The sequence below is a fragment of the Necator americanus genome, chromosome X (genome assembly GCF_031761385.1).
Source record: "Necator americanus strain Aroian chromosome X, whole genome shotgun sequence".
Taxonomy (NCBI): Eukaryota; Metazoa; Nematoda; class Chromadorea; order Rhabditida; family Ancylostomatidae; genus Necator; species Necator americanus.
In genome coordinates this window covers 31,902,925-31,928,655 of record NC_087376.1, presented here as the reverse complement: position 1 = coordinate 31,928,655, position 25,731 = coordinate 31,902,925, and the positions used below count along the sequence as shown (strand labels likewise).

General features: G+C 36.8%; 2 protein-coding genes across 3 annotated transcripts; both read left to right on the top strand.

Moving 5' to 3' along the window:
* Positions 1-1,150: 1,150 nt before the first annotated feature.
* RB195_026096 (uncharacterized protein) lies at positions 1,151-6,507 on the top strand (the record flags this gene model as incomplete). The annotated part of the gene is made up of 17 exons (XM_064214506.1): positions 1,151-1,287; positions 1,353-1,461; positions 1,531-1,624; positions 1,748-1,803; positions 1,892-2,003; positions 2,074-2,232; positions 2,799-2,868; positions 2,931-3,037; positions 3,366-3,463; positions 4,330-4,433; positions 4,546-4,634; positions 4,701-4,850; positions 4,904-5,041; positions 5,115-5,181; positions 5,958-6,055; positions 6,138-6,293; positions 6,353-6,507. The coding sequence occupies 17 exons, from the start codon at positions 1,151-1,153 to the stop codon at positions 6,505-6,507; spliced, it is 1,899 nt and encodes a 632-aa protein (XP_064070387.1).
* Positions 6,508-12,253: 5,746 nt separating this feature from the next.
* Positions 12,254-19,732, top strand: RB195_026095 (uncharacterized protein; the record flags this gene model as incomplete). 2 transcript variants are annotated; one of them, XM_064214504.1, is made up of 22 exons in its annotated part: positions 12,254-12,431; positions 13,034-13,137; positions 13,486-13,578; positions 13,638-13,752; positions 13,816-13,945; positions 14,776-14,914; positions 14,996-15,074; positions 15,203-15,405; positions 16,106-16,201; positions 16,333-16,440; positions 16,502-16,639; positions 16,780-16,890; positions 16,958-17,110; positions 17,171-17,304; positions 17,624-17,760; positions 17,828-17,953; positions 18,027-18,254; positions 18,772-18,880; positions 18,968-19,022; positions 19,103-19,369; positions 19,426-19,497; positions 19,580-19,732. In XM_064214504.1, the coding sequence occupies 22 exons, from the start codon at positions 12,254-12,256 to the stop codon at positions 19,730-19,732; spliced, it is 2,928 nt and encodes a 975-aa protein (XP_064070385.1). The 2 variants fall into 2 exon arrangements, with proteins under 2 accessions (XP_064070385.1, XP_064070386.1); XM_064214505.1 differs by having other exon boundaries at positions 19,426-19,509.
* Positions 19,733-25,731: the final 5,999 nt, after the last annotated feature.

Genomic DNA, 25,731 nt, shown 5'->3' with positions numbered 1-25,731 from the left:
ATAACCTTTTGCACGAAATTAAAATCAAATGGATTACTGTACATCTTTCGAAAAGAACACTAATAAGAAATGTTCTGTTGTGTTACTCTTCAATGCCGTATGTTTTTTTTCTCCTGTTACTGAGGAAGTTTTCAAGGACAATCAGTGACTATTCCGAAAAACTATTCAGGCACGTGTTCGGTCGCTAAATGACACGATCATTTGTTTGTTTTTAATTTGATGTGCTATTCGGAGGATCACATGATCTCGAGTATTATATATAATATTAATATATATTAGTCATCGAGTATGCATTACATATTACATTTATATTTATGTTATGTTTTTATTATCTCTATTTATATTATATATATATATATATATTATATGAGCATGGGAACGATATAAGGGACGTGTTTTCTAAAAAAATTCAGTTTTTGCTAGGATAATTTTTCAAATATAAGTCACATACCTATTTATGTATGTAAGAGACAATTCTTGGTCAGCTTAAATGTAAATTCGATATACATAGCAAGGATCCATAAATATTTTCATCCGAATGTGGGGAAAAAAATTCACTATAGCTATATATTAAAATTCATATTAAAATTAGTACAAATAATAAAATTATTAATTATTCCTCAAATGAGCAGATGTATGTACAAATACTTCTTTTTTCGCAGATTGTACACTTCTTTTTTTTCAAGTAATTATCATGGATTTGTGCTTTTTTAAATAAATCAATATATCACTTATATCTAAATGTTTTTGAGGTAGAATGGCAGATTTTCTCGGATGAGAAAAGCGTTTCACATTTACTTCCTTTCTTTCAGAGGATTCGAGACTTATTTCATTTTCTTTTCCTTCATAGACTGGTTATTGAACATCATTTCATTTTAACGACCATAATTACGTACTTCGAATGGATTACTGTACGATCTCTTGATCATACATCTTTCATCCTTTTGAAAATCCTCAAAGAGATTGGAACAATTCCTGAATGAATCGTAGGAACAATCTGTATGCGATAAAGAAGTGATGTTTCTTTGAATGATAGCAACAGGTTCTGAATGGATACTGTCTACGATTACCGGTTATTCGACCAGAACACATGTGAACATAACGTTGTTCCCATTCTTTGTAACTGTGTTCACAGTACTTCTCTTCAGGAATGTCAACATGGTTACTGATTATTTTAATTGCACTAATTATTCTTCTATTTATTTCAATTATTTTACTATGCATTGTACTACCACGAAAGTCTGGATATCTTAAACGATTATCACAAACAAAATCAAGAGATATAAGGTAGAAATATTTAGTTTCAAAAAAAAATCCCCTAATTTTGCTCCAGTAATCTGAAATGTTTACAGAGGTCTAATAATCCTCATTAGAATGCGATATCGGTGTTCACGAGCTTTCTCAAGAAATCGAGGTATTCAAATGATGTTCTTGGATACTGTACGAAAAAATCCGAATAAGGTTTGTGGTGAAATTTATCCGAGAGAATTAATCTGATATGATGAGTAACTGAATAATGAAAACATCCAGGAAGCTATCTATGACATGGTTCTCGGAAAATCTTTCACATTCACGGAACTGGATGAACTCGCCTGTCGATATGGTCATATGCTACAGGCAAGTTGTGGGTGCTTGTTTATTTATAATTTAAACAAAGCTTGTCTTACACAACTTTTAGTTTACTTAGTATTAAATTCCTAACGTTTGTTCCAGACAAATTCCACTATTCAAAAAGGTGATATTGTAGCAATTTGTATGGAAAATGGAGCACATTTTGTTGCAGCATGGCTAGCATGTGCAAAGGTATGATAATTAGAATAATTAATAGATGATCATACGCTTGAAAATTTAGAAAATTTCAAAAAATTAATTTCTCAACAGATTCTCATAGATAGGCGTAATTTCCGCTTGGATCAACACGAATCTTCAAGGAGAATCTCTACAACATTCCATAAAAATTTCAAAAGCATCAATTGTTTTGTGCTCAGCCCCGTATCAGCAAAGTACGAAATTTTAATCGATAATTATTTTTATATATATATGCAATAAATAATATAGAAATTTATAATTTAGAAATAGTTGATGCAATCGAAGTCAAAGGAGTGCAATCCACTCGTCCGCTAATTTTTTCTGGAGGAACACCAATCAAACAAAATGTCAAATCGATTGATTCACTGCTACAACAGCAACCAATCACACAACCAAATATTTTGAAACAAGCAACCTTCCAGGGTATGTTTTTGAAGGGCACATAATAATTGGCTCAATTTTTGTTAATAACGTGAGGTAATTATTTGGCGAAAGCCTGGCGTGTCACATGGTTCCCAAAAAACCATATATTTGTTTAGCGAAAAAATTTTTTTATATTACGTCGACATAATCAGAATTTTTACTAAAGAAAATCCTGCTCTTTTTATGTTTTTGGGTCAATTACGGCAGAGAACAAAAAAGCCGAATGAAACACGTGGACTGTAAAAATGCTGTCGAGTTTCACAACATAAATCTTGGATAACATCCTTGAATTGCTTCTTTTTTTGTGAATGTAAGGCAAGTATTGTTGAAAAGTCACATAAGAATGCCAAATAACACATGTTTGACTACATTAACGAGAAAAATTAAATTAAAAAACCCCACAATGATAGTTAACTCGTGGCTAAATTCTCTGCGTCCCCTTTGGTGCGCAATTAGGTGCATTTCGTTATATAAATCCAGAAAACCTCGCAATTAAACTCACTCCAATTTCTCTAATTATTTATTGTTCAGTTTTAATTCTTCACCTTTTGATACCGAAATTTCAGATCCTCTCTGTTATATATTCACATCCGGAACGACTGGAATGCCAAAACCAGCTGTCATAAAACATTTTAGGTTGTAAATTCATACTTTCCTAGAAATTCTATTCTTGAGAGGAATAAAAATGTATTCCTTAGGTTCTTTTATATCGCCACAAGTGGAGAGTGCGCTTTTGGGATCAAGCCACAAACGGACAGAATTTATATTTGTCTTCCTCTCTATCATACATCTGCAGGAGTGCTTGGTGAGCGTTTTGCATGATAAATCAACAAATCCTGAGTTTTAGGAATATCGCCAGCTTATAGTTGAGGTTCTGCAAGTTTCTGTAGGATTTTTCTTCTTGTGTAGAATTAGGTCTAAGCACCATATCGATGAAAAGTTATCCTGCCTAAAATATTTCTAATAAATACATTCAACAAAGTAATTTGTTAACTTCTTCGCAAAAAAAAACTTGAACCATAATGGAGTCGTTCCTCTGAAATTACTTAGAAAAATTCCTGCCCATATCAGCCTCCGTCAAAAATTATGTTGTCGTTATTTTTCACGTGGGTGAAATTTCTGTCTTTTAACAGGGATTGGACAAACAATCCTACATGGTGCCACATGTGTTATAAGAGGGAAATTCTCAGCCAGAAATTTCTGGAAAGACTGTGTAATATACAAGTGTACAGTGAGTTAATTTTTCTTTACATGTATTGACTTTGGCATCAATGAAAGCATGCTGTTTATATTTTTTTGTTCCCTATTTCTTTTATACTTAAATTTTTACACTTATTTAGTTCAACAAAAAGGCATCAATACATCTTCGTCTGTGGATTACTTAAATTATCCATAAAAACTGCATAACATCAAAGATTAACTTAAAAATTGCACAAAAACAATTACCGTACTAGACTAGGTAGACTTTTTGCCGCGAAAGATGTGATTCGTGGTGATAATTAACGTTTAAAGTGTTCAGAGGAAACTGTTACAGTCAGCAACCGTAACAGTTTTCTTTGATCACGGTTTCTGACCGTAACAGTTTTCTCCGAACATTTCGTACGAAATCACGTTTATGGATGTTGCAATGGATCGCTACGCGAAAGGTTACTGACCACATTAGGGTGATTTACGATTCACTAAGAATAAATTAATGATTCTACTTAGAAACTCTATGATCCTGTAATTACGAACAACTACGGAGCTATGCACATCCTTGGAATTTTTAAAGAAATTTTTACCAAAAAATCTGAAAGTCAGAAATGTGCGCTTTCAGTTAAAGTTAACGAAAGTTCTACTTTAATCATTCGTTGAATCATTGCTGACCGTCTAGGAACTTAAGAGAAATTCTCAGGAAAAAATCTAAATCTATTAACGCATTGGAATCGATCCGGATTTTCATAGTTATTTTAAAGTTTCTGACTCTAAAACTCTTCCACTGCAGCGCTCATAGAACGATTTATTAGCTTTTTTCCCTCATCTGCATTGCCAATTTCACCTCGGGTTCAGGTGCAGAAGAAAAAAAGCAAAAAAAGATTATCCTGAGATTTCTTTCAGGTATCTCAGTACATTGGAGAACTTCTCCGATACTTACTCCTTACCGAAAAGTCGCCGTATGAAGAAAACCACAATGTTCGATTATTGATCGGGAACGGATTGAGGTGATTAATTATTCATTTTAAATAATAAATATTAACATGACTAATATTTTGAAAAAAATAGTTTTGAACTCTTATCCGAGTGAAGACAATACTGATGTTTTCTTTTTTACAGACCTGCGATTTGGAGCCAATTCCAGGAACGATTCAAAGTTAAACGAATAGCAGAATTCTATGGTTCAACCGAAGGGACTTCAAATCTAAGTAAAAATTTTGGATAAAAAATTTTTGAAGAAATATTTGAACGCTAGAAACAACTCGTTCTCCAAGTCAACATCGATGGAAAGGAGGGATCATGTGGATTTATGACTATAATTGGAATTGCGGCTCCTATCTACCCCATTCGACTATTTAAAGTCAATGAAGCAACAGGAGAGCTGATCCGAGACCATCGGGGATACTGTATTCCCATATGTCCAGGTATTGATTGCTTGGCTGAATTATTTTCCGGAATAGTTACACATATAGTCAAGGCGAATCCGGTATTCTTGCCTGTACAATACGAAAAAACAATCCGCTCTACCACTTCGAAGGCTATGTGGACGACGCGGAAACTCAAAAGAAAGTAATTCAGGAGCCTCTACCAGGATCGGATCCCGTATTTTTATCAGGTAACAGGCTTCTCACTAGTAATAAAAAGTGATTAAGGAAAAAATATAGCACATACTGTAGCAGTCTTTTTAGGAGATATTCTATATTGGGATAAACTTGGTTATTTCTATTTCAAAGACAGAATCGGCGACACATTCCGGTAAGAAATTCCTTGTGTGTTTAACAAAAAGGCATTTCTGGATGAACTAATACACTGCAAAAAAATTATTTGAGATTCTGCACGAATTCCTCACAAATGAATCTAAAAATTAAAAAAGCTCTATTTTTCTGCGCCTTAAAGGCATCACCCCACGAATCTGGGGTGGTATGTATTTCACGTGGAGAGTCCCTATACGAGGTCATAGATTATGGAGAGGAGGGTGGTTCCGTCCATTTCTTCCTAATTGCCGTAAAAAAACGTCCCGGAAGATTCGGCGCATGCACAAGGCTGGCGCGCTCCAATCGATCTCGTTGTAGAAAATAGCACGCCGGAGCGCTCGAAGCCGTATCTTCTGGGCCGTTTTTTAAGGCAATTAGGAAGAAATGGACGGAATCAGCCTTCTCTCCATAATCTACGACTCCGTATTGGCATAAACCACCTGAAACCCGCACCATTCCAGATTCGCGGGGTAATGCCTTTAAAAAAAATCACGTGTACATAGTTCTTTCACACTTACGATCTTTGCTCTAGAATCCCGAATTTTAGGCCGTGCATGCACAGCTCTTTCTATGGTTGATTTCATAATTTTCTCCTAGTTTCCAAATAATCAGTAACTATCTGCTTGCTGAGTGATTTCGCAGTTGTGTAGCCTAGTTTTAGTTTAATCAATATTTTCTAAATATTTGCTGATTTTAATACATAGTGGCTTCTATTTCTCTAACCTTTTTTTCTATTCTTTTATTACTATAATTTTACATATAACCCAAAATCCCTAGATGGAAAGGTGAGAACGTATCCACCACTCAAGTGGAAGCAGTGCTGCAAGGACTTGCAGGAGTTCAGGAATGCACTGTGTACGGTGTCGAAATTCCAGGTTATCCATCACGATCAAACTTTATCCACCTGGAAATCAACAAAAAAAAACTATACGCAAATATAATAGTCAACTATTTAAGGATGTGAAGGCCGAGCAGGAATGGCTGCCGTCACCCAAAGCCCCAGCGTAAATACTCGGATTCTTCTCACGATACTCTATCAAAGATTTACAAAAACTCTTCCACCGTATGCTGTTCCTTGCTTCGTAAGGATAACAGAAGACATTGATAAAACAGGTAAAAAAAAACTACAACGTTAATTTAAAACCTATGATATCCAACAAATCTTACTTAAGCTACATTCAAAATGAAAAAATCTGCTCTTCAATCCCTTGGGATCTCCGCCAACTCAGGATCTACAGTATATTTCCTAGACCATGCAAATAAAACCTACACAGAACTCACGGAATCAATTATAACTGAACTCCACAACGGACGGTTAAATTTGTAACGAAACAACCTCAAATCAGATATATCTAGTAATAATCTTTTTTTCACTATTTTTCCCTAAGATTCTGGATGGAATGTGAAAGAAATTTCATTGTAAAATATGCATAAAATGTTAAATAAATATTCTTAAAGAGTGTAAGATTTGATAAGTGCAGAGGGATCTGCACCTAGAAGATTTAATTGCGCGCTGGATTGAATATTCCAGAAAATACAACTAGGTACGCTATTTATTCGTTACAGTTTCAGCAGATCGTATAGAATCAGGTAGTAGAGAATGTAAATAAAATTATTCATATTTAAATTAAAAGTCCAGAACTTAGAATTGCCATTTTCTCTGACAGAACTACAACAACGTACACTTCTAATTGTAAGATCCCTGAAAAAAATAGCAGGAAGTAGGAAGTGCAAGTTGCTCAGGATCCTTTACAAAGAGAATTTCATCGCCTTAAATGCTTAAATGAACGATATTCTTATACACATAATTAAATATATAAAATATAATTGTATAAAGGCCGGGGGTAGCGCAGTCAGTAAGAAGTTCCGCATTCTGCACGATCGATCGGAGGTTCGAATCCGTCCTTGCGCTCACCAATCCTTTCATCCCTCCAGGGTCGACAAATTGGTGCCAGATTGGATTAATTTGTCCAGGAGGATAAAAAAACTGACTTGATCATCGGCTGGGCTCCGTAAGTCATTGTGTTGGCCAACACGCCTTTAAAACCTCAAGGTTTAAATAATTGGATTAATAATTGATAAGTAATAATTCATAATAAATAATTGGATTAATAATTACAGTAAAACGCGTTGGCGCATCCCAAGTGGATTGACACGCCAGTAACTTTATCGTTCATCCTTTTTATACAAAATATAAATGTATGGAGCCTGTTCTTTTTCCTGAAAAGTAGAGGGAAATTTAAAGGATAGAACATCTATTCTCCTCACTGACATTCCACCAAAATAATCAATTTACATAACTAAAATAATTACTCATTTCAAACGGATGCAATGGATCTGGATAGCTACACGGTGAGATGCAAACAATTTTTGCAGTATTGCGGGAAGAATGAATAGTGGATGGATTGTGATGGATAGGGATAAACAAAATTCGTCCAGAAATAGCGAATATTCGCCTGAATGATCGTAAAATAAACATTCTAGGAAGAAAATCATGGTAGGAGCTCATTGTCACCTATACGCTCCTGTTTATTTGCAAACAGCACCGAAACTAGTTTTTAATTCAATAACATCCTTTATTAATAGATAGTACCTGTAAAAATAATCTCTTCCGGGATTTTCATGGATTCAAATAGCTTGAATAAGCGTAATGTAGACTTCGGTCAAAAATCCCACGTAAATAATGTGAGAATGAGAGAATCCATTTGAAAATTGGATCATATCCATCAGTTTTGCGATGAATGGACGAGTTTTCAGCACCACTTGTTATTATTTGTACATGTAGGTGGCTATCTCACTCGAATATGTTTTGAAACGTTAGCGAGTAATCCATACATTGAGTTCGTATCCTCCTAGCGTGTTGTCCAGCGTAATCCAGAAAAAAAGAAGCAGTTTTGCGGTTATTACACGTCCAAATCTTTGATAATATGGTTTTGTCGCAAGTCCCGTGTTCTAGTCCCAGTTCAGGTTCGATCGATCCATATTTGTATGGATCATAAGTGATTAATATATTTTGCAAGTGAATTGATGAGTGAATTGCACTCCCTCACAAACCCCTCCCTCCCCTAATGTGTCTATTTAATCTGCGAAGGCATGTTACTATCTGTAGTGAAATTTAATACTGAGGTAGAAGCACTCGGGCTTTTTCTGTTAACCACCGTTACTAGACGTACGTATGTGAGGACTTTCCATTATGAGTTCGGAGGTAGACACAAATGAAAGCGGATAGTCATCGGCATTCGCTGTCTGCAGAAAATATCCCTTCAAATTGATTTTTTCTTCAAATTCAAAATTCAGTCCATTTCCGGAAGATGTTGATATTCATTTCATCGACTGTTAGCTTATAGTTTTCTTCGAAAAGATCCATCTGCTACATATCCTGAAAAAAATGAAGAAGTACACCATTTACGTAAAGTTAGTAACATAATAAATCATAAGTGCATAAGTTTTCATCACATCCAGGAACAGCAAAAGGTCTGGAAATGGTCAAGTCAACAAGTCACTCCAAAGACTTTTAAGAAACCCTCCACTTTTCCCTATGCTGATCGATTTCACTAGTGGAAATGTACTCTGTGAAGGTCTATGAGGCGAGCGAACAACATTGTTTGACCGCCGCCTGGGACGCCGGCATATGCGCTCCACCATCAATAAATGTGCCGATCACAAAAAACACATGTTTTTGATGAAATTTGAAGAAGATAGGAAATCCGATAAAATATCTGGAAGGAGGCCTTTGACCTCAAGTAAACCCCGTTAGAATTTTCCTTAAAACTCTTCCAGTTTCACTGATAAAATTCGTCATTGTGTGGACCACCCACGCGGAGCGCTTTTCGATATGGGGGGCAGGGCTACGGGCCGGACGCGACGCGACCGCTCGCCAGCAGTTGGTCGGGTAGCGTTGGGGCAGATACTCAGCTCGCCCCGTTCGCGCCATTTCTAATCGAACGCCGAACCTCCATAACTTAAATATGTTTATTCTCTATATCCAAACGATTCTCCATCGTAATTACTATTATTTTTTCATGCAAAACCTTTAAGTTCGATTACCACCTTCATAAACACTATTTTTGCAATTCTTTTCCTGAACACATCAATTGAGGGATTTCCTGCTCCGAAGAGAATTTTAAGCTTCACTTGTAATCTTGGTCAACTGTAAACTTCAATATTGCGCTAAGCATAAAAATATAAAATATTTGAATCGAATGAATGGATGAATTCAGTTATTTTTTGGAAGAAATAATTTAATTACATTTTAGAAAAACACGTTACGAGTGCTTCGTCATCCCATCGATATTTTACTTTACAGTGATTCTTTCTTGTAGGAACTTTTAGGAACTTTTTTAAGGAGTAATGTGATCCCAATTAAGAGAACTCCTCAATTTTTAAGCTAATTTTATTATTTACGCGACTTTTCACATTCTCCAATGGAAATATTGCCAATGTTTCTTTTTTTCAACCAACCGAGCACACTTCACATTCCTCAAGAAAAAAAAATGTCAAAATCCTCATGATAATATTAATTTTTCCTGTTCTGAAGTAGTTTTGAGGTAATGATTTTATTAAGTTGAGGAATCCATAGCTTATATCCATTCTATAGGTGTACTTTCTTTTTTTTCCCTCGTGTCGTCGTCGCCTATTACGGATTTGAGGCCACACTGTACTTGCCTTAGTACAATAGTCATATAAGTTGTGTGTACAATAGTTGTACAACAGAGGTTGTGTCCATATAGTTGCAAATTTTAGTGGACTTTTTTAGGAAATTAATATGCATTTCAATCCGATATTTATCGTTGAATTAAAAAATAACATATTCTTATGATTTTTGCTACGGTGACCTTCCACGATAATATCCAAGTCATAGATAAAAGCGGATTTCCCTCCTATGTATCCAAATCCCTACTTCTTTTATTTATGCTCTATAAAAATGTGTTTAACAGACGATTTGAGGCACGAAATGGAGCGCGGTAATTAACGACGTCTTCTACAGTAATATTAAAATATCATTATCTGCTAATTACTCAATTACATGATGCCACGCAAATCCAAATGAAGAATAATTTTCCTGGTTTGATGTGTAAAAACTGTCATACTTTCAACCCGGTGGCGATATATGATATATATTTGTCGATTCCTATGCTTTGCACGTGGTGTTTTAGAAAACCGTTTCTCATGTTCCATCATTGGCGACTCAGGATTCCTTTGTGTTTTTTCATCAGATCTATTCGGAATTAAAATTCAAAAAATCGAATTTCCGCTGCAAACTTTATGGAAACATGGATTTAGTAGCAAAAAAAAACTTGAAAAAAAAGCCAGGGAATTGGATGGCGCTTGTCCTATGTTGAACTTGATGCTCTCATACCTCCTTCCGTGGATACCACCAGCCCTGTGCACCATCCAAACCACGATTTACAAAATTTTTTCGCGGAAGTATTTTGGTGAAAACTGTTACCAGTAACTAATGGAGTAAGTAATGGAGAAATATCAAGGTGTACATGAATCAGATGTGTCTTAGATAATTCCATTGCATAAGTGAAAAGCCTATGTACTGCCGCCGTCGCCATCCGTTTAGCTCAACATGTTTCCCTCGCTCTGTCTGCCTGGAACGCTACTCGTTTCACTCACTCACTCACTTCATTACTCTAGCGATGATAAAGTAACGCACTGTTTTCAATATTTTCAATATAGTAAACAAGAAAATAATCCCTACTAAGTTAAATGGTCCAACAAGATATTCAGGAAATTTGTCTCCAATATTCGCTTTGTAAGGTAAAAAGTTAAGAGGTTTAAAAATGGTCCCATATGGAATGTGAGAATTTCGAATAGGACGGAAGCCTGAAATGAGGAACTAAATAATGTTCCGAGTAGAAGAACTTGAGTGCTACATTGCTTTTTTACCTTTTTCTTTACTATAGAATAAGTTTAAAGACATTACTCCACGAATCTGGGATGGTATGGATTTCCGATGGCTAATGACTGACTATACGGGGTCGTAGATTGCAGAAACGGATGGGATAACGCTCATTTCGTCCTAATTGCCTTAAAAAAACGGCTCGGAAGATGCAGGGCGTGCACAAGAATGGCATGCTCCAATAGGACATCGAGCGGGCAGGGGCGCTGTTTTCTACGACGAGTTCTATTGGAGCGCGGCATCGTTGTGCGCGCTCCGCATCTTTCGGGCCGTTTTTCTTACGGCAATTAGGAAGAAATGGACGGAATCACCCAATTCCCCATAATCTATGACCCCGTATAGTCATTAGCCATCGGGAATCCATACCATTCCAGATTCGCGGGGAGATGCCTCTAATGCTCCAAAAGGAAATTTAGGGAATTTCCTGTCATGACCCGAGCTAAGTTACTGTAGAACTTCTATTGCATTTTGCAGTTTAACTAATTTTATCTTTTTTTGTGAAACCATCTTGCTATACTTGTGAGTACAATTATATCAAAATGATCATGGACAACTCGTCCGAAGTCCGTTATGAAGTAGTATGCGGTATTAGGCGTGCACACTAGAAAGTTGGTCTGTGAACCTTTTACTGGCCCACAACACTATAACGCATATCATTGTAAAATTGTGCGGACGAGTTGTAACATTCTGCTGTTGTCGGTGCAACGGTCCCGACCCGATATCACCGCCGTACTGTAGCTAGGCTTGTCGACAGGTATAAACGTTAGTTAAGTTAACAACATTGGCTAAAGTTAGCTGAATTCGGTATGCTGGGAAAGAATAGTATGTTCATAATGTTTGTGGATTGGCTATGGCTCAAATCCACATTTTGAGGGAGTTCCCAGAAACAGTTCTTATTTGAAAGAGAAGATCATAGCGTTGCTACGGCCAGCTATGTCAATTGACCTACTATCGGAAATCGATAGTGCTTGCTCAGGTTGATTCGAGCAACTTTATCATTAGTCTGAGAAGCAGGTGACATTCACCTATGTCCGTTCCGTTCATCCCGTGTTTTTTTTTTTCGTTTCATGTTGTCATAGGATTTCACGACTCCACATTTTATCCGAATATTTCTGTTGTATAAACGCTCTGAATTTATAGTGAAATTTCCCAGTTCCCGCATATTATGCCGTATCCAAAAAGAGCACGATTACAAAAACCGGCGGAGGAAGTAGAAGTGGAGGCGGAAGCTCCGATTGTGGAAGCACGTACACCAATGCCTACCGATCTGGAATTAGATGTGACGGAAACACCATTGGAGCACGATTTAATCGAGGATGAAAACATGCTGGAAGGAGCTGAAGGTACTAATTTCCGTGTGGATTTTTTCCGCTTTTGTCTCTGGTGTTTGTTGTTTTCTTTTTGTCTATGGTATGCACTAATGTAAACTAACTGGATTCTTCTTTTTTCGGGAATAAGAGCAATTGCTCCGTTCATTTCGAGTACGTGTATTTTCATTTTTGCTTACTGTACACTTGTGATATATGTCATCTTCAAATGGAAATTTGTGTGGAATTTTTGTGAATACGATAGCAAATGTGTCGTAAATTGTGGATCTGACGGTACCTGAGCATTTTGAAGTGCTAATGAGCCGTATTGCATTGCAAAAAAGGTCACCCACAACTAAAAAACCTATCGATAAGTCCTTACACATATGCTATCTCTGGAAAACACAATGCGTATCGGTAGCCATTTTTTTTTGACTGTGCTTGACATGATAATTATGGGTCTAGTTTGTCTACCGTTCTTTTTAACTTTCTTCAATCTTATCTCAATCCCTGCTCAACATAAACATAACAACTCGTGGTTGCCGATAGACGTTAAGATTTCCCGGAACAATAACATTACTACCGGCGTTTGTGTATTTTGTCACTATCGTATCCTTATTCGTATTTGTTATTTTTAGAAGTTGAAGTGGAATATGTTGATGACAATGGAATTCCCGTCCCGGAAATGGCGGAAGAAGTTGTTATGGAAGGAGATTATGTTGAAGAGTACATTGATGCAGAGGTGTGATTTGTTTTTACATTTTGTGGATCAGTTTTCTTTTTCTCGACGCAAACTCTGTTCGGTATAGGAATTCGACTACACTCGGCGTATAGATATTGAGATTAAAAAAAAAGGAAAAGAAGAAGTGCAGTGCTCACTAGAGTGAGCAGAGCTCCGATATACATCCGGTGGTTGCAGAAATATTCAGAATCCATTAGTCCATAAGTTTAACTCATCCCACTCAAAGCTCTTAATTTTCACCTAATCGGGGTTTTTTTACTGCTTGTTTGAGTCTTACTAAGTGTTCTTATTTCTAAATGATGCTTACGCATGTGTAATATTATACAAATTTAAATGGATCCATTCTAGGAAGACGACATGGCAGAGTCGCTCGTGGCGCTCTCTCGCAGTGGTGAATTTCGCGATAAAGGCGGTGGCGAATATGTGGTTGAAAATGTTGAGGTAGAGGAAATGTTTTTTTTTTTTTTAACTTGGTAGCCTTTGCTGAAACCCTGTTTCAGGCACGCCGTAGAGCTCCACGTATCCTAAGACGATTCGGTCCCGCGCAACACCAGCAATTTGTGGAACAAGCACCGAATTTCGTGGAATCAGGCCAGATTGTAGTTGAAGAGTTTCGTGAGTGTTAGAAATATTACCTAATAGAGTTCCAAAAGTAATTTTAACGATATTTTCTTGCAGAACCAGTTGCATCTGCTGGACGAGACACAAGATTTACTCCAAAATATCCAGTAGCTGTTGCAAGGCGGCCTCCTACAATTAATATGCGAAGTTCATATCCTAAAGGTGACTGGAGAGAAGATCAGAGGAAGTAAGTTGAAAAAATAGACAAATTATAGACACGTTGCATCCTTATTAACATTCATCCCCTATAATAATTTTGAGTGAACTTTCACTCAAAGCCTTCGCAGTGCTTTTTTTTTTGCGCCTTTTCAAGTATTCGATTCACTTCCTCCCACAAAATTACAGCCGTTTGCAAATGGCTATCGTGGATCCATATTTTACTGGACTCTCACTCTGTTTCTCTATTCCCTACTGGTATAGAATGTTTCATTGAAAACTAAATGATTACATCGTAAATATGACCAGTTTTGCGAACCAATATTGTTCATACACTAGCAATCCCTGCCAAAATGCACCAGAATCTGAATCCACGTTCCATTCGAAGAAAAAAATACGAGTTTTGATTTAATACCATGACGAGTCACAGGCAGATTTCGAATTCTTGACTTTCACGCGCGTGATCCATGCCATTTCCCGTTCCATAGTGGTTTGAAATCGATGAAATCTAAATTGTTGTAACATTTGAACGCAAAATAAAGTTATCAAAGGCGTCCGTTCCTAGTCAAGTTTTCGTGAATGCACGATTTTAGTCTCCTACTTGTGCTGAGATGCGGAAAATTCTGGTAACGGTACGGATTAGGGAAAAGCTAAGACAGTAAATTTACCTGTTACCAGTTGTATGCACCACAAATATTCGGGAATGTCACAAGTATCAGTGTCGAAGGAGCCTGAAGAGGAGTTTATTTGGCTCAGCGGTGAGGGAAATGGAACAATGTCCTAGATTATCTAGGCCAAAATAAAAAAGTGACAATCATCAGAGCGTTTCTGTTTCCTTTGCTTCATTTGCTTTTTTTTCAGGAAATTGCTAGTTTGTGACGTTTTTGAGTCACTACCAGAGCACAAACAGGAAACATTCAAAAAATTGATGGATATCTTTGGAACAAGTGTCCCTCCATATCGAGCACCAACTAAGAGGAAGTATCCAGAAAATTCACCGGTAGATGTCACTTCTTCACAACACCCATCTATCGTTTCCTTGTGTTTTTATATGCTGAATCGAATATCTTTTCTTCTGTAGGGGTACTATCCAGACGGAGAAGGAGGAGCGGTGAGTCCTCGTCAAGGATCTCAGAAATCTGGTCGAACAGTATCATTTGGTGGGATTTTAAATTTCCATTTTATTTGATGACATTCTTTAAAATTACTAATAAATTGTTTATTTTCTAACATTCTTTAAAACATACCTTTCTCTAAAGAAGAGGATATATGATCATAGGAACTGCAGATCCACGTTTCCCGGAACCTCCGCGATACGTCGTTACAAACCCATCATCATCAAGCAACGCTCGCGTTGTAGCGATGATTCCGTTCGAGGAAAAGGCGAACGCTGATACTGGAGATCGAGGTGATGGTGCTGATATGCCTGAGCTGATGCAGGGTGATATGAATGAAGGCGACAAATCTGTGGATTCGCACGACGTTGATGAGGTACAGTCGACTGAAAATGTTTAGATCTTTGGGCAGTACGTTTTTCAATTTATCGCAACCTTTAGCGCTATTCTATCGCAGTTAAAGGCATCACTTTACGAATCTGGGATGGTGCTGATTTCAGATGGGTTATGCCTAAACGGAATGGTAGATTATGGAGAGAAGGGTGATTCCGTCCATTTCTTCCTAATTGCCCTAAAAAAATGGCCCGGAACTTACGACTTCGAGCGTTCCGGCGCGCTATTTTCTACAATGAGATCGATTGGAGCGTGCCAGGCTTGTGCATGCGCCGCATCTTCCGGGCCGTTTTTCACGGCAATTAGGAAGAAATGGACGGAATCACTCTCCTCTCCATAATCTACGACCTCGTGTAGGAACTCTCCACCTGAAATTCGCACCACCCCAGATTCGTGGGGTGATGCCTTTAAATGCGTTTTTTTTTCTACGGAACACCATCTATTCACTTTTTCCGTGAAGCTTTCTAATCGGAAATATATTAGTATATTTTTGGCGTCTTGTTAGGCAGTTTAATTTTTGTGAGCGCCACTCTTGCCAAGTTTAGTACATTTTAATAGTGATTTTTGCTGCTGATTACCAATACCAGTAGATTGTATAGTTTGAAGATATCCATTGTAGAAGTAATTATTTACAATGTTTTGCGAAATTTTAGAGGATTATTCCAATCCAATTTCTAATTTAGACTGGTGATGTGGATATCGAAACGTACGAAGAGGATCACTCACGTGAGCATCGGAAACCGACCGTTTGGGTTGATAACAAAGGAAGAGTAGTTGACGTAGGTGTACACATTCATTCCACTTTATACCTAGTTAAGAATTTTGTAGTAAAAGAAGAATTCAATAAGTGTTCATTATTGTAAACAAAGTAATAATTATGTTTGTGTTAGATTGGCAACATTGGGTTTAGGTCATGCCTGGCCGTGGTGGTCATGCTACTCTCATTTATCCTGAAATGAGGCAAGAAGTGTTTGGTACGTCTGATTTACGTTCTCTTGCAGCCTCCCATCCAAAAGAGGTAAGTGGGTCAGTTCCCGCGGATTCATCCACGCTCCACCATATACATTATTATGCTTCAGACCCAAGATGAACGATTTTGTCCATCGTGTAGAATGACAATGAAACGTTCGATTTTTTACCATCACGGTCGTCTTATACGTAAATACGGAAGGTGTGATATTTTCACGCCGAAACGATTCCCCTGCGGATCTCCTGGGGTTGGTTTTTTACTCGTCATTTTCGGTTTAAAAGTGGACTAACGAAAGGTGTAACCAGTTATAAAGCTCTTTTACTCCTCAAAATTTAGCAACAGTGTACCTGTGAATCTTTACCAGTGTTCTAAAGGATCACAATTTAGTGCCATGAACGACTAGGTACCCTAGAAAGGCTCTGTGAACATATGTATCAAGTCCACCGTGCTCCTACGGATATAAAAAGGAGAGTATTTGACAATGAGGCTCAGTTCGAGGTAGTGTTTTTCTGTACTTCGAGGTCTTATACTCTTCACGTTTTTATCTTGAAATGTATATTTCTAGGAGTTCTTGCGCGAGTTAGAAAGCCGAGGCGGGAATTTCCGTATGTCCCGTGGAAACAAAACTATAAAGGAAGGAATTGTGCAGTATTTTCGCTGTAATAGGATCTTTTCAATCGCGAAAGATAAGGCATTGCGAATTGTTGATGATATAAATGTGGGTTGGGACTCATTTTTGAAGCATATGTGAAGTGTTGGAAGGAATTCCATGATGTAGGCTGGCACTTATGAGGCTGTGAAGGACATCACTCAGCCTATGGATCCGTTTGGCAAGGAGACTAGCACGAAACCATACCTACGAACAGAGGAAGCATGCACTGCTTTTTTCAGGAAGACGTACTTAAATGATGGGTATGTTCTACACTTGAATCCATTCACTTCTTGACTAGTCGAGTCAAAACGAAATGAATCTTGGTGCAGTTGCGTAAGCGTCTGCGCTCGAAGCGGTGCGATGGAGCGTAGCGGTACCAAGAGGGAACCTTGCAAATACCACTCATTGCTGCACTTCACTACAGTCCCACCTCGATCACATGCGCTATTTCAACCCCACCGCTTCGAGCGCAGCCGCTTACGCATTTATACGGAGCTTCATGCCGTTTTCACCTAACTGAACCACAAGTTTCCTCGTTTTTGTGTTTTTGACAGCTTTCGAGTAGTTTTCGAGTTCCAGTACCATCGAAGTGCGATACTGTGACTACCATTTACATGGTGATGAAAGACTCCGTCTGCCTACAGCAATACGCAATCGTATTTACGAGATGAGTAAGAAGAAATTACCTCTTCCTGTCATCGTTATGGTTCTACACAGTAAGTCCTTTACGGTTCCACTTCATCCATATTCCAACATTTTGATCCATTATATAGATGTCTTCAGGAGAATGTCATCGATTTTGCATGCCCGGAACAGCTCTCGAGAGGAGAATCATGGCAGTCACACCACGTGAAGTGCAACTGGTTGCACAATCCGTGCAACGACGTCTCGATGCAGCTGCAAAGCGAAGTCCGTAGTTGTTTTCGCCTGGCATTTCTATATGACAATTTGTTTGGTTTTGTAAGATTCTAGTAATTTTCAGAAAAGGCTGAAGGAGAGCAGGATCAGCACACAAACGGTGGTGATCACGTGGATGCTGAACATGAACGCGAAGATCATGAAGCAGCTGAAAACATCATGGAAAGAGGCGATGGCGACGAGCATCACGACGACTCACATGAACATTTAGAACCAACTGATGATGCTCATGAGGAAGATGGTAACAGTGGAGGTGGTGGACTTGATTTCTCGACAGAAGGACGTGGTGAAGGTAGCTTTTCGGTCTTTTTTCCTCATTGATCTTCCTCCTTATGTTTCCTCCTCATTTTTCGTAGATTTCACTTGAGAAGGTATATGAATACACAGCTGCAGTTGATGTAGTGTCAGAAAATAATAAAATAGTAGAAATCTGAGAGTAGTTGGCATAATTCGTCATGGAGAAGAAAAAATCCGGCTAAGGGTCATTGATCCTTTAGCACAGTTGGGATTTGAAGGCCTTCAAATGAGGAAAAAACACGTTTGTGAGGTCCAATGCCATATGGAGCTGTGAAGTTACAAGGTTTTACAATAATTGGGATTGTGCTTGGAAATTATTTTGTTTCTAAGCAATTTGCTTCAGAAAATATTACAAATATCAATATTTAAGTTTACTTAGGTTTTGTAACGGGTAGAAGTTGATCTGGTAGTAGAAACGTTCTCCGGTTAGAAGTATTAAAAAAAAGCTACTTTTAAATCTTCGTCTGCATATCATTTTGAAGTTCTATCCTCCATTTGTTCCCTATTTACAGGTGGAGAGCTGACAGAATTGGAGTTGACCATGCTGGAAGAATACGAACAGAACCGTGGTGTAATTCTTACGGACTTCCAAAGCCTAAAACGGGAGGAGAATCGAAAACGGTAATATGCTTCACAAACCGACTATTTTATTTTAGTGTTGGATTCGTGCTCTCTTTACCTAAATTTTTGAACGAAACAAGCTTCTAGGTTATGTCGTGAACGAGTACGAGCTAGGATTTATACACTTGGTCGTGCGATGAGGGTGAGTTTCCTTTTCATTGAACATTTATTGTTGGTCACGGACAATAAGTCTTTAGAACCCTTGGACTCCTTCTTTTTCAGAATATTCAATTTTCGGACTTTGAATGCGATCTACTCATTCGATCTGAACAAATGCTAGAAGCCGTTGTTGAGTTGTGGAACGCTAGAATGGAGTCTGGAACAAAACTCGATCCAGAAAGATTGTTGCCGAAACGAGAGCTGTATAGCGGTACCCCGGATGCTTCTGCGGAAACTTCATCAGACCAACCAGAAGCAACTGCAGCTGATGTGACTCCTGCAGCAGCCACCGAAGATAGTCCCGTGTTGGACGAAGGAAATACTCCGGATGTAAATGTTCGCTGTTTTCGTATAAGGTGAATGAAGTAGTAACATCGTGCATTCAGACTCCTGTCAATGTTGCTTCCGAAGGCGCTGGGAATGACGGTGATACGACACCATCGGCATCTTCAGCTAGTGTAAGGAAAACGGTTAGCTTGTAATAGGATGCGTAAATATCATGCGGTCTTCGTGTCATCCGTTAAATCGTTACTGTTTAAGGCAAAGCCGAGGCAACGTCGTGCACTTCGAACTGAAAAAATCAAGGAGGAACCGAAATCATCATCCCCAGTTCCACCATCACCACCCGCTTCACCACCTGCTGTCACTCGACTTGGTCGCGTTATAAAGCGCAAGAAAATATTAGACGTGTAATACCTGTATATTGTTCTCTGTTATTATCATAATTTTTTTAAAGTTAGTTAGCATACATCATGAGAATTGCAAGAAGCAGTGGTTCATTGCGTTATCATCGATTATATCTCGATAATCACCAAATAAATATTTATGTGGTGATGTACTTTTGAAAAGAATTGAAGATGCTTTTTTTTTGTTCAACAGAAAACAGGAATGTTCAATAATGAAAATTGGCAACATTTCTCAGTTTTGTCGTATCTGTGTTACATTCACTAAGAATTAGTGGCTCCAATCATGAAGGAAAAAAAACTTCTATGGAAGACGTATGATGTGGTTATTTGGGACATTCATCATTCATAACTATTGTAACTTACAATTATACCGTAACATCACTCACTGAGATGAAGGTATTTTGTTGCATTCAGTCTTTACGGCCTTTAATTTACATCTCTAGCTAAGATTCTGCACTCAGATCCATTAATTAAGGCTAGATTCAGGATATGTGATATAATAATGGGTAATACATTTTTAATTGAAATTATTTAAAAAAGAACTTGGTGTGATACGATGGGCATTATTGCTACACTATCCATGTAAATACAAAAGAAAAGGTGTTTCTTAACTTCACACTTCCAGAACGTCCTTGAAACCATGTGGAATTAATGTTCTTATTTATTTATTTATTCACATGCACGAATGGTGCACAAAAAAAAGATAAACACATTTGTCTACGTTAAAACTTTCAAGGAAAAATCGGCAAACTCATTGTCAGTGGAGCCTGGGGCAGTCTTTTTTGTGGCGGAAACGCGTCAAGCTTCTCGTTCTCCTACTCCAGAAAGTGAAGAATCCTCTTATGACTTCTACTCCCTCGATCCAGAACGCTTAACATCTGTCTATTTATCTACATATCACGATTCCCGTGTCGGTGTTACCTTCGTCCTGCCCAAACTGGTACAGAATTTATCCCGATTTGGCCAGGATGAAGGTAACATCGACACGGGAATCAACAGTTTTGAAGATTTTATTTCTGAAAAAAAAACCAATTTTTATTGATCCTTCTTTATTGAAGATTATTTAATTGGAAATGAATTACTTTATGACTGTCATCGCTACTTACTGCATATATTTTAAAAAGAAATGAAATATTTGAGGACTTTGGGAATTCTACTGGGATACTATCGTTCATTATACTGTGTATATTAAATGTTTCCAGAATTTTTTTTTAGCGTTACCTTTTTCCACCTAGGATGTGATGAGTATTGCTGATTTTTAATCAAAAAACTTCACTAGGTAGTTTTATTGCCGGCAGCTTGTCAGATTTCTCCACTATATTGGGAAAGATTTCTTAAAAATATTATAGTAATATTTTACAATTATTTTGTTATAATAATACTACTTTAGGAGCAGTTATGGTCATATTTAAATAATTCCACAAAGATAAGAGTAGTTTTCCTTACCGATTAGGTGCTAAACCTCAAATGTTACCAAATGGTTGCGGTTGAACGGCAGCATTTCTGCTGTCACCAATAGAGAGGAGTTTGGAACTTGACACTTTTCTGGTATTAGAAAGTTTAAAAAAGCCAACATAGTGTATTTCACCCAGCGTCAAGGAATCAGTCGCTAAATAGAAAATTTGAGAAATTCGTCTATTTATATAAAAACGTTTGACACATTATCCAGAAAACTTGTTGCTAGTGGAGAAATCTTTATAATCAGTTCCTTTCTTTTGAAAAAAAGGAGAAAATTACTGCTAAAACTAATCGTTTATTAGTCCCATGAATTAATTCAACAAAAAGAATGTAATCTTTTTCGTAATTACTTATGTTATGATGTAGGCAATTTAAAATGATTTCATATCTATCGGAAGAGATTTTTCAACAGCAATTCGTTCCTAATTGAGCTCAACTCAACAAACAAGTTTAGCTATTTCTTCCAGCTACTGAATTCAGCCAAATCAAAATCCAAAACTGATGTTTGGACATCAGATTTTCGTTTAACATAACGGAATGCTTTTATAAGATTATGGGAAGAAGTAGTCTAATTCATTCTTTCATTGAAAGGCTCATTGAGCAACTGATGCAGTCGCTTCGATTGTGTTTCTCCTTATACGGCTTAATTTCCTCTTCGACGATAGTTTAATTTTGTTCCTAAGATGAATAAACACGATTACGAACGATTTATAATATTGAACGAAGCGAAGTTTATTTTTTTCTTCTACTGCTATAGGTCCACACACATATCATCTTTGAAAAGAAATATTATCTACAAATTTTAGGTGAGAGTTAAAATTATCAGTTAACTTTCGCTAACACCGATATTAATTTAAATTTTTTGTTTAGCTTCACTAATATTTTTGAAATTCAGAAAATTTCATTTTTGAAATTTATTATTTATTTGAACTTATTTTTGAAATTCAGAAAATGACAACATCTTCAAATCCAAATAGAATAGTGCTTTTGTAGACCGCATTTTTCAAAAATTCAAAATAATTTTTTCCGAGTAATCATCTTATTTAATGTCCTCTTTTCTGGAATTTTTCAGCATCATACATGTTTCTCGTATTCTTATGTTTATAATTACTTTTTGACGAACCCTTCCTGACCCTGAACATTTAATGAAAGGAGGAAATGTAGAATAAACACTTTATATATTTCTATATTTCGTTATTTCATTTCTATCCATCAATTCAAGTCCGCTTTTTTTATTTTCTGGAATGTTTTTGGGAATTCCTGATGAATAGATCATGAAACAGATTTGATTAAAGATAACACGATATGTCTTTTGATATATTTAGTTGTTCTATCCCAAGAATGTTATTTTATACAACTTAACATACAGATTTTTTTTGCCCTTGGATTTCATCGCAATTCTTTCGTTCTCATTCCTTATGCTGTTTTTCTACTCAATTTCCTTTAATCTATATTAAATTTACATACATATAGATTTTCTTTAGGCAATATTTGCTTAACTCTAATTTAGATGTGGAAAAGTGGAAATTTAAAGCGTATTCAAATCGGGTCCCATTGAAACCATTCGTTATTCATAGCGATTTGTTTTGAATAGTTCGTGTAATAAACAAAATTGTTGTGGTTCGTGAAGAGGTCACAGATATCCTGAAAGAGTTTAATATTCTCTAAGATACAACTATACTACATTGATTTAAGGAAAAAAGAGTCTGCCAAGTGACATTAAGTCAGTATTAGCCTAGAATCGATGATATGAGAGTTTGCGTGCATGATATCCTTCTATCTCGACCTCCTTCCGACCCTTGATTTCTGGATTGATCCACTGATTGGTTGTGTTGTATTCGAGGAATTGTTGTCATTTAAATATTCGAACAAAGTAAAACAAAATAAGTAGATAAGTAGCATAGCAGAATATATCGTAGCAGTACTAGTAATGAAAACATAAAAAGAAACAAATGGAGCCCTACAATCCACAAAATCCGGAAGGGGAGGAGCATCTTTTGATCTATCGAACAGGGTGGCCTCGCTCTGTATCATCCAAGTCCACCATTTTTTCCAGACAGCTCTCGATCGATCAACCTTTTTTTGTGATATCCGTTTATTTGTGAAATGACAGGTCTTACTCCTTTTCGTTTTTTTTATTTTTTTCTTTCACTTCGACAGAATTTACAATTTTCCTTCTCGTCCGAATAAAGCTTACCGACACCTCAGCCCTACAGAAGAGCTTTGAACATAATACCATTGATTTCTCTTTATTTTTGATTGTTGTAAAAAATACGGGATGTATACTCGGAAGGTGTATTACGTCGGTTCTTTCCATCCTGGAATGTTCAGTGAAGGATTTTAAGCATCTAATTAGATGAAAGGTTTGTTTTTCATGGACTAATGTAGTTTGTGTTAGGTGTACTTTTGCGTCCCTATGATAGCAACTTTCATTATTTGAGTGCGCTGTCTCAACCTCACACTGACTCGATTCGCCTTGCCTCGCCTTCACATCATCACAATTTTTCCATCTCAATCTGTCATCTCGATTAGCGTGTCATATAGCTTTGGTCGGGTCGTCAATCCGGAGACGTAGACCACTACCGATGGTTCGGTGTTAATACCCATGCAATTGCTACGCTAAGCTCTTCATACCTTTTACTCAATTCGAGGATTGTACGCTGCCGGGAATGCTTTTCTTCTCTCCTAAGAAAATAGTAAACAAAATTTGTTTTTTTCCCCAATCACCTAGTTTAGTAGTTTCCAGGATAACAATTCTCATGGTCATTACCAGAAACATGCAAATTCAGATCCCAAAAATTTTCTATACACACGAATAGTGGTTGTGTTCTGGAGAGCAGGCAGAGTTTATCCTGCCATTAATTCATATTCTCAAAAGTACAACATCGTTTCCGAGGATTTTTCCCAATAGTTAGCCCCATTAAAGACTTGACATCGTATAGAAGAAGTAGCAGTTTCCTTCCTGCAGTTTACTCGTTTAATTATTTTTGAATATCCTGCTGAGTTTCAAAAATGAGATAGTATTTTATCCCTTGAATTCCCTTCAATCTTATCCTTGTGCTATTTACAGTAATCATTTGCTCCTTTCATTTTTCAAAAATTTTATGGAACTAGTCCGCTTTTCAGCGCTAGGAACCAAATGTTTACGGAAGAGTCGTCTTCCGTTTCACGCTAGTAGTGGTGGAAAATATTTCAGAGTAGATCAATTTGGTTTCCTTATATTTTTTAAATTGTTGCTAACTTAAAGTCATTTTTTACAACGTTAAGTTTTTTCTCAGTTTTTACTTCTACATACGTTGTCACCCTTTTCAGAATGAGACCTCGAACCATTGACTCTGTGGAGTGCTAAAAATCCTTCTTTATATCCTTGTTTTTCAATTTTTTCGTTTTCGCAGCTCAATTCTCTTATATTAATTCCGCTTGAATTGTCTTAGGACAATTATGAAGTTATAAAAGTGGTAAATTTAGTGCGCTATTAAACAACAAAATTTATATGTTGTTTACAATTTTTGTTTAAGGAAGTGAATCCTGGAAAACCTCACCAGTAAGTGTCGTTTTTAAATTTTTAAACGATTGATAGTCAACCGAAAAATGCATAACTTTGCGTAGGAGGTTGAGAAGAATACGAAAAGATTTCCTGTTCATTCTTTGAATTCTTCGAAGTATGTGGAGAGATTATTAGAGTGTTGAACTCGTGAAGATTTGCGGAGATATGATATCGACATTTAGAGAACATTCCAGAAGAAAAAAGTGTATGGAATTGACGTGATTCCTGCAACAGTGAGAATAATAGCGGGAGCTTTTCTAACGTCTAGTTAGAAATCTCATTAGGAGTATTCATGAATTAAATATTTGCCTTGTTTGATTCTTGAATAAGTGAATTTCAAGATTTCACATTTTGTATTCGCGTACGTAATTACATTCCTCTTCTGTATAGTATTTTTTTAACGAAATTGCTAAGGTTCATTGTAATCGCAAACAGTTTTCATACATGCAAATATGACACCAACCAATATGTCACTTTTTAAGCACAGAAATGTTTTAATCGAATTTATGCAATGCGTATTTTACAGTAGTCTGAGTTTTTTAATATTTTTAATATCTAACTACTAGGATGAATATTTTTAAATCTATAGAAGTTGGGAAAATAAAAGGAGAAAATCCTACCCGATCGTTTTTATAAGAATTTACCCAAGCTTCGACTAAGAGGAACTGAGAATGTACTCTTCTTTAAGAGCGTTGAACTTAGTTTTATTTTTCAGATTTAAAAAAGATATGAATTTCAGTAAATATCGCTGGAATCTTAAGGATTCTGCAAAATTTGAAAGAAGGTGTCCTGCTTCTAGAACATGTATTTATTATTAATTTGTGAAAAAAAATCATAATGTATCACATCACTGCAATAAATGCAAAATTACGTTGAACACTGTGAATCATATTCAAATAAAACAAACCTCCAACCTCCTCATCACGGAATATAAAGTGTTTAGGGTTTCCTTTTTTTGGAAGAATTCAATTTGCTTAAATTCTGGATGTCCTGAATTCTAG